The sequence below is a fragment of the Sinocyclocheilus rhinocerous genome, unplaced genomic scaffold, assembly GCF_001515625.1.
Source record: "Sinocyclocheilus rhinocerous isolate Xijiao unplaced genomic scaffold, SAMN03320098_v1.1 scaffold2341, whole genome shotgun sequence".
Taxonomy (NCBI): Eukaryota; Metazoa; Chordata; class Actinopteri; order Cypriniformes; family Cyprinidae; genus Sinocyclocheilus; species Sinocyclocheilus rhinocerous.
In genome coordinates, this window is record NW_015647626.1 from 323,961 (window position 1) to 333,342 (window position 9,382).

Sequence of the window (9,382 nt, forward strand, 5' to 3'; positions counted from 1 at the left end):
ATTTAAAAATAATCAGCATTCAAATCTGTGGATTATGCCTTTATAATAGAGTTATACTGTCTAAGAATTGTTAATAACTTCATTCAGCTCTGTCTTGTGTCATTTCAGAGCTGCATAGGTCCATAAGGTGAGGATGCGTGAGCTCTCTCAGATTAGCCGTGGCCTCACACCAGTTCATTAGACATGTAAATGCATTACCATAATCCCAAGGGTTGCGGTGAACCCACTGAGAAGTCAGTCCATCCTAAACACAGATGAATGAGGAAGAGCCAAGGAAGTCTGTGAGGGTAATGGTGTTTTACAAAGCTGGCTTTAGGTCTCCTGCCTGTTTAGTTTGCTTATAACTAAAATCATGACAAGACTGGGCACTTCTTTCTGGATTGTACTGTTGCTCCATGCAGGTAACAATTTTCATTACAATGTTATCTTGTGGCATACTTATGGATTACATTAGAAATGTGCATGTTCATGCTTTTTAGTTGGTAGGCCTATTAATGGCATTGATGAAACGAATTGCAGCCTATAATGCATAATGCTTTTGTTCCATAAATCCTCACACATGTGATTTTAATAGAATTGGAGAGATATGTGGTTGTCTTGCGTCCATTACAGCAAGAGCATTTAAGCAAATCAAAAGATTTTACCCAAAAATCATTCATCCCGTTCCAGTATGATTGTGAAAAATCATTCATGCAGTACACAATCTAAAAAAAAAAAAATCAGAAGTTGACAGAACAGAGTTGAGAGTACTTAGTATATATACATAACAGTATACTTATATCAACTTTGTGTCTATCAACTTTGATCTGTGATTTTATTGGACTAATATAAACTCAAAAATATTCATGTTTGTACATCCAAGTTCAATCATTTGAAATTAAGCTGATTAAGCTAATTAAATGAAGCTAATATATCATGTAATAGTGATTTAGAACTTTCAGAACTTTTTAGAATCTTTGGGCAAACTGAAAAAGTTAGGTACTACTATACACCAAAATAAGTTGTATAAACTAATTTAAATATTTATCCTTTATAAGTTCATTGTTAAAAAAAAAAATTTTTTTCGAAGTTGTAAATAAAGCAAAGATTTCTACTTCAAAATTTCACGTTTAATTCAATGTGTTACTTGCCTGTTTTCGTAATTATTTGTGAATTTTACAAAAAATTTCTGAGTGAAAATGTTCTAAGTAAAGCTTACGCCAAGTGTTCCCATACTTTGCCCAAAAACACAAATTATTCAGCTGCTTCATCAGTGAGCAAACTGAGCATGTTCTGCAGCTAGCTAGTTGGACCCACACCAACAAACTTGACATTGTAAATACATGATGTTTAATATTTTAAGTTTTTTTTAAGAAGAACATACCACATACTATGAAATTATTGTTGATTTTTTAAACATTTCACTCAAATTGATATGATCAAAAACATATGCAATTGAAAAAAAAACTGATTTTGTGATTTATTCATCCTCATGTCGTTCCAAACCAGCATGACTTCTTTCTTTTGTAGAACACGAAAGATGATAGTTTGAAAAATGTCTCAATGTTTTTGTCCATACAATGAAAGTCAGTAGAGTCCAGTGTTATTTTGGTCCTCACTGACTTTCATTGCATGGACAAAAAAATGTGTAGTTTTTGTGTGTGTGTGTGTGTGTCTGTTCCACAAAAGAAAGTAATACAGGTTTGGAATGACACGAGGATGAGTAAATGACAGAATTTTCATTTTTGAGTGAATGTGATTTCTGAGACAGATATAAAGTTAAAGGGTTAGTTCGCCCAAAAATGAAAATTCTGTCATTAATTACTCACCCTCATGTCGTTCTAAACCTGTAAGACCTTCGTTCATCTTCGGAACACAATTTAAGATATTTTTGATGAAATCCAAGAGCTTTCTGACCCTTCATAGACAGCAACGCAACTATCACGTTCAAGGCCCAGAAACGTAGTAAGGACATTGTTAAAATAGTCCATGTGACATCAGGGGTTTAACCGTAATTTTACGAAGCTACAAGAATACTTTTTGTGCGCAAAGAAAACAAAAATAGCGATTTTTTAAACAATTTCTTCTCTTCCGTGTCAGTCTTCGATGCGTGTTCGCGACAGTACCACGACGCATGTGTGTGCATTCCTCTACTTGTAAACAAGACGCAGCACATGCGTGTTCTACGTCAGAACGCCGGCTCCTGCATCAGCAGCACCACACACAAGCGTCATGGTACTGTCGAGAAAGCACGGCGAAGACTGACACGGAAGAGAAGAATTTGTTGAAAAAAGTCGTTATTCTTGTTTGTTTGTTTTGTCGCACAAAAAGTATTCTCGTAACTTAATAGAATTAAGGTTGAACAACTGAAGTCACATGGACTATTTTAACAATGTCCTTACTACCTTTCTGGGCCTGGGAACGTTTTAGTTGCGTTGCTGTCTATGCAGTGTCAGAAAGCTCTCGGATTTCACCAAAAATACCTTAATTTGTGTTATGATGATGAATGAAGGTCTTACAAGTTTGAAACGACATGAGGGTGAGTAATTAATGACAGAATTTTCATTTTTTGGTGAACTATCCCTTTAACTAATATTCGTCAGTGAGGTTCATAACACTGTAAAAAGTCTTGAAACTTGTGTCTTCTCTGCCTCAGGAGACTGCAGTGAGGAGAATATTAATGGTTGTGATATGAACCCGTGCATGAATGGTGGCGTGTGCGAGAATCAGGATGGACAATACAAATGTCACTGTTCCCAAATGAGCTATAATGGACACCTCTATGGAGGGCCATACTGCACGGTAATCCTGCTCGGCTGTGAACGTCACTGGTGCCAGAACGGTGCCACTTGCTATCCGTACCTGGACAAAGGACGGCATCGATACAGCTGCATCTGCCCTGAGGGTTGCACTGGAACAAAATGCCAGACGTCCACCGCCTTCTCCTTTGAAGAAAGTGGATTCATGCAGGTCCAAACCAAACTCACTAATGCTTTCGAACCTTTGAATGTCACTCTGAGTTTCCGCACGTTGCAGGCAGCGGCCACTCTGCTCCAGTGCCATGTTGAAGATCAGTTTCTTATGCTGGAGTTAGTGGATGGAAGAGTACGGCATACATTGCAGCGAGCCCAGGACACTGAAAGCGTTTTTCTAGAGCTCCCGCCGATGGTCTCTGATGGCCACTGGCACACGGTCAAGGCCTCGCTGCGCAACAACATGCTCGGGCTGAGTCTTACAGACCCTTCTTGCCTTGAGGACACGTGTCGTATGGAAGTACAGATTGATCGAGCAGAGCCCGACCTGGGTTCAGGTCTGTCTGAGTTAACTGTGATCCAGAATCTCTACATAGGTGGAAGAGGAGAGAACGAGACTGCTTCAGGCTTTTTGGGATGTATGAGGGATGTGTGGTTGGATTCACTCATCGTGGTGCCTGGACTGGGGCTGAGGAGTCCTGCTAAGCAACTTAACGTGAAACAGGGCTGCAGTGACTGGGACCGCTGCAAGGAAAACCCATGCCAGAACAGAGGCAGATGTGTTAAGACTGGATGGAGAAGCTTTAGCTGCGAATGCCATCGGCCTTATGAGGGCGAGCACTGTTTAGATGGTATGATTGCTCTTACATTATACTACTTGGGTTAGTTTGCATATAGAATGAACAGAATTATGGATTTAGACCCTTAAAGGGATAGCTCATCCAAAAATAAAAATTCTGACATCCTTTACTCAACCTCAAGTGGTTCCAAAACTGTATGGGTTTCTTTCTTCTGCTGAACACAAAAGAAAGTTTTTTTAAAGAATGTTGCTGGTAGCCATTGACTTCCATAGTATTTTCTTCTTCTTCCATTTTTAGGTGAACTATCTCTTTAAGTCACATTCAAAAAATGTCTGAATGCCATTGCAGTATAAAATTCAAAATATCGAACCAAGTGTCATCTGCAAACAAATTCCGATACCTTTAAAACAAAATGCTCTAAAGGGGTTTTCACAGTGATGCCATAGAAGAGCCATTTTTGGTTCCACAAAGAACCTCTCAGTGAACAATTCTTAAACTAACATTTTTATTTTTTCTAAAGAACTCCTTTTCCACTGTAAAGAACCGTTTGTCCAATAGAAAGATTCCATGGATGTTAAAGGTACCGCAGATGTAAAAAGAGTGTAAAAATACAGAAATATAACATCGCTTTTTGAGCCATTTTGCAATGGCTTTTTCAGTGTCGCAATGGTTTTTAGTAGATATGAAGATGCTCTCCTCAAGTTCACACAGGTGTCCTAACAGAGTAACTACACCTGTAGTTCATCACATTAACTGAACTTGATCCACTAAGGTTTGACAACCTGAAAATGTCCAAAGGCTTCTTTATATAGAAAAATATATCTATTGGGTTATCATTTAAAACAACACAAACATCTTCATGACATCTTGTGCTTGAGAAGTGTGCTTGTTCTTTCTTTTTTTTATTTTACTATTTAAAGTAGCCTATTTCTGATTAAACCGAGATAGAATTTTAAATAATTTAGAATGAGCATTCATCTTTCCTGGTCGCCATTATCTCTACAACAACGTCATTGATAAAACTGCTTAGCGAGAATCTAAATTTAGTGCCCCTTAGAGGGTCAAATTTAGTGCAGAGACATACAATGAGATTAGAGTGCTAAAGAAAACAGGCATCCACAAACACCCAGACATACACTCACGCAAAAAGCAACCCGACTGCAAAGGGAGGGTTAAAACCATTCACACCTGAACTGTGGCTTAAAGAAACGTGATATTAACAGGCATATTTAATCCATGCAGATCCTGTTAAGATAGAAACCACCAGTGATTTATTTGAGACGCATCTTATGTTCAGTGTCAGAGAGCAAAACAAATTCTGTTAGAAATGGGTGGACAACCCAGCATATTTATTGAATTATTGTTATTACAATGGCATGTTATTGTATGCATTGTATTACATCAACAACAACAATAATAAAATAATATATATGTAATAAAACATATTATAATAATAATCATGATAATAATAAAACATTCAAATTTTTTTTTATATTTGACTGTCACATTTTATTTAGATGTATTATTATTATTAATAATAATAATGATATTTGGAATAATATAAAAAATTCGAACTATATTTGGAAACATTCTATTTGGTTTGATATTATTCTTATATGAATGATTACATTGTTCACAATTCTGGAATAATAATGCTTGACTTGAACCAAAAAAATGGCTAAACTTTCTAAATATGTTGAATATATAATAAAAAAAATTATGAAAAATGTGATGAATTTCCATATATGAATTATTACATACTATTTTGTTTGATATTACTACTACGACGACGACTACTACTACTAATAATAATAGTAATAATAATAACTCCATATTTAGAAATATTCCATTTTGTTATATTTTACTTTGTCACATATTTGTTATAATTGCACATATTTTGTTGTTGTTGTTATTGTTGTTGATAATACTATTCATAATATTCAAAATATTTATAATGCATATTATGTCTTTATTGTTGTAGTATATACATTTTTGTTGATTTAATAAGTAATTGTGTAGAAAGCAGAAAAATTATCTCTAAAAATCATTTTTGCATTTCACTTATTGAGCACAAAAAAAAAAAAAATCTTGTTCATATTCTGTATTGTACCTTTCTCTTACACTGCTGTTCATTTTGTATTATCAGAGTATGTAGCTGCAAGGTTTGGAAGTGAAGATCTGGAGAGCTATGCTGTGTTCACGGTGGAAGACGATCCAGGTGACAGTAACACCGTGTCCATGTTCGTTCGCACGCGCCGCTCACAGGGCTTGCTCCTGGTCCTCTCCAACACCACCAGTCAGTATCTGCGTGTCTGGTTAGAGGACGGAATGGTCAAAGTTCAAATCAACAACTTTGAAAGCCTGCTAGGATCGGAAACAGTCAGTGATGGTCATTTTCATCTCATAACTGTGCTTGTGGAGCCAGAATCCCTGTCCCTGTTTATGTCTGCTAAGAGCCAAGGCCGCATCCCCATCCGCAGTGTGCTGGTCCAGGCTGGAGATGCGGTGTATGTGGGGGGTTTACCAGACCGCCGTGCATCGCTAGCCTTCGGCGGCTACTTTAAGGGCTGTATCCAAGACCTCCGTATAAACAGCAGACGCCTGCAGTTCTACCCCGTCAGTGTCCCGGCGAGCTCCTACCGGCTCCAGAGCTTGATGAAAGTCACGCGTGGCTGTACTGGCGACGACTCCTGCACTGTAAGCATTTACAGATCCATGAATATGGTACTGGTATAAAATGTTGTTCAGTTTGCATGTTATTCTAGCCAAGAAATGCCCAAATGACAGGAAAGGTTGGTCTGATTGACATGAAAAGTGCATCAGATATTCAGCAATTAGCACTCTCTCAATTAAACTTTGCAATCACATTATCAGCAACAATATTTCTATGTTTGAATATTTCAATCTATTATGAATGATCTGATGAATAATCAAATATTATGAATGTTTACATCATTCACAATGTTCACAATTCTGGAATAATAATGCTTGACTTAAACCATAATTTTTTTTTCCAATTTGCTAAACTTTCTAAATAAGTTTAATATGTTTGAATATTTTGTAAACTTAAAATATTTTGGAAAAATGATAAATATTAATATATTATGAATGTTTACATCATTCACAATGTTCACAATTCTGGAATAATAATGCTCGACTTGAACCATACACTTTTTTCTAATTTGCTAAGCTTTCTAAATATGATTAATATGTTTGAATAATTTCTAAACTTCAAAAATTATGAAATATATTTTCATATATTGTATTGATTACATCATTCACAATGTTCACAATTCTGGAATAATAATGCTTGACTTCAACCATACCCTTTTTCCAATTTGCTAAACTTTCTAAGTATGTTTAATATGTTTGAATATATTGTAAACTTCAAATATTTTGGAAAAAATGATAAATATTAATATATTATGAATGTTTACATCATTCACAATGTTCACAATTCTGGAATATTAATGCTCGACTTGAACCATACACTTTTTTCTAATTTGCTAAGCTTTCTAAATATGATTAATATGTTTGAATATTTTGTAAACTTCACAAATTATGAAATATATTTTCACATATTGTATTGATTACATCATTCACAATGTTCACAATTCTGGAATAATAATGCTTGACTTCAACCATACCCTTTTTCCAATTTGCTAAACTTTCTAAGTATGTTTAATATGTTTGAATATATTGTAAACTTCAAATATTTTGGAAAAAATGATAAATATTAATATATTATGAATGATTACATCATGCACAATGTTCTCAATTCTGGAATAATAATGCTTGACTTAAACCATACACTTTATTTTTCTAATTTGCTAAACTTTGTAAATATGATTAATATGTTTGAATAATTTCTAAACTTCAAAAATTATGAAATATATTTTCATATATTGTATTGATTACATCATTCACAATGTTCACAATTCTGGAATATTAATGCTCGACTTGAACCATACACTTTTTTCTAATTTGCTAAGCTTTCTAAATATGATTAATATGTTTGAATATTTTGTAAACTTAAAATATTTTGGAAAAATGATAAATATTAATATATTATGAATGATTACATCATGCACAATGTTCTCAATTCTGGAATAATAATGCTTGACTTAAACCATACACTTTATTTTTCTAATTTGCTAAACTTTCTAAATATGATTAATATGTTTGAATATTTTGTAAACTTCACAAATTATGAAAATATGATACATTTTCATATATTCCAAATGATTACATCATGCACAATGTTCACAATTCTGGAATAATAATGCTTGTCTTCAACCATACATTTAGTATTTTGTATTCTGCAAACATCAAAAATTATGAAAAATTTTATACATTTCCGTATATTATGAATCATTACATCATTCACAATGTTCATAATTCAGGGAGTTTTCCATACCCTTTCTCTGTTTGAAACAGATCCCATGGGTCTGTGGACAGCAGTTTAAGAAGCACTGCTAAATAACTTGAAGGACAGTAGAGTCTTCTTCAAGATGAATCTTCCATGTTTATAATGAGAGTATGTACTGTGATGAGTGATTGTGAGTATCTGTTGTAGAATAATCCCTGCTTGCATGGAGGTGTGTGTTACTCCATGTGGGATGATTTCACGTGCAGCTGCCCACCCAATACAGCGGGACAGCGCTGTGAGGAGGTCAGGTGGTGTGAGCTGTCTCCATGTCCGTCCTCTGCCGTGTGTCAAGCCCACACTCAGGGCTTTGAATGTAAGTATGAACTTGCTGTCCTTATCCGAACTATGACACTTTTTCTAATTAAAAGCGGTAAAGAAAAGGTTGATTATGTCTAAGCATTAATGCATCTATGGTACCTATCCTCAGTTCAGTTGTATAATTGATCATTGTCATGCGTAGCTATACTGGGGATTTATGAAAGCCTTGAAAGATTATCCTTTGTTGGATTTGCCACGCCATGTGTGCTTGTCCTGGAGCATGTTAATGACATAACCATATGTCGCAGGGAAGAAATTGAATATGGTGTTCAGGGGTTACACTATATGCAAGCAAAAAGAAAATAAGGGTCTGTTTATTCATGCTTGCTGAAACAGGTAGCACCTGAGAGGATACAGTCTTCCAGATTTAAGATCTTAGACCTGTGGAACGTTCATGTGAACAAACATAACTAGAGGAATTTGGAACCTTGGAAGTCTACTGCAATGATTCTCAAACTTTTTAACTCCAAGGTCTACAGAAAGGCCCAATGACTTCTCTGATTTATCTAATTGGCTGAATAATGATTAAAGATAAGGACTTTTAATTTTTTTTCAACTCACATAATTTGTACCCAATAAATATGCCCATTGAGTTATAAGATTTTATTAATTGACATATCTTTTCCAGATGTAAAAATCAGACTTTTAAAATGAGGTTTCCTCATATATTAGGTGTGAATACTTGTTCTTCAAAACAAAACAAAAAAAACCACAAAAAAAACAACGTTGTTTGGAGTGTGAATGAAAATAAGAAATATCTTAATTTTTTGTTGTTTTAGCTCATTTTTAAAAAATGTGAGTAATATTGAGGCCCTGTCCTGACCTTCTCAATATGATCTGAATGCCAGATAATTTGTTTTATTTATTTATTTATTTTAAGATTTTGCACATCACCTGAGTAATAGTTTGCATGAAGTGACAATGTAACTTTAAGATGTTTCTAAGCCAAATAAACTGGAAAACAGGGACTGAGGGAAAATCGAGACCCAATTACTCAATTTTAACTTGAGTCATATAGAAAAAAATTATGAAATAAAAATAAAATGTAACTAAAATAAAATAAAACAAACTTTATTTCAGCTAAATGCAACAGCAACATTTTT

The 9,382-nt window shown here is 34.7% G+C and overlaps 1 protein-coding gene across 1 annotated transcript; it reads left to right on the forward strand.

The window, feature by feature from the left end:
• Nucleotides 1–230: 230 nt before the first annotated feature.
• LOC107709337 (protein crumbs homolog 1-like) lies at nucleotides 231–8,405 on the forward strand. The gene is made up of 5 exons (XM_016513786.1): nucleotides 231–401; nucleotides 2,636–3,583; nucleotides 5,679–6,229; nucleotides 8,109–8,274; nucleotides 8,389–8,405. The coding sequence occupies exons 1-5, from the start codon at nucleotides 353–355 to the stop codon at nucleotides 8,403–8,405; spliced, it is 1,731 nt and encodes a 576-aa protein (XP_016369272.1). The 5' UTR covers nucleotides 231–352.
• The last annotated feature ends 977 nt before the right edge of the window (nucleotides 8,406–9,382 follow it).

What these genes read in the sequence shown, in the direction of transcription:
- LOC107709337 (XM_016513786.1), top strand. Translation starts at nt 353, where the DNA reads ATGACAAGACTGGGCACTTCTTTCTGGATTGTACTGTTGCTCCATGCA. An exon ending in GGGCGAGCACTGTTTAGATG is followed by an intron (nt 3,584 to 5,678) that starts GTATGATTGCTC and finishes TTGTATTATCAG; the next exon opens with AGTATGTAGCTGCAAGGTTT. An exon ending in CTGGCGACGACTCCTGCACT is followed by an intron (nt 6,230 to 8,108) that starts GTAAGCATTTAC and finishes TATCTGTTGTAG; the next exon opens with AATAATCCCTGCTTGCATGG.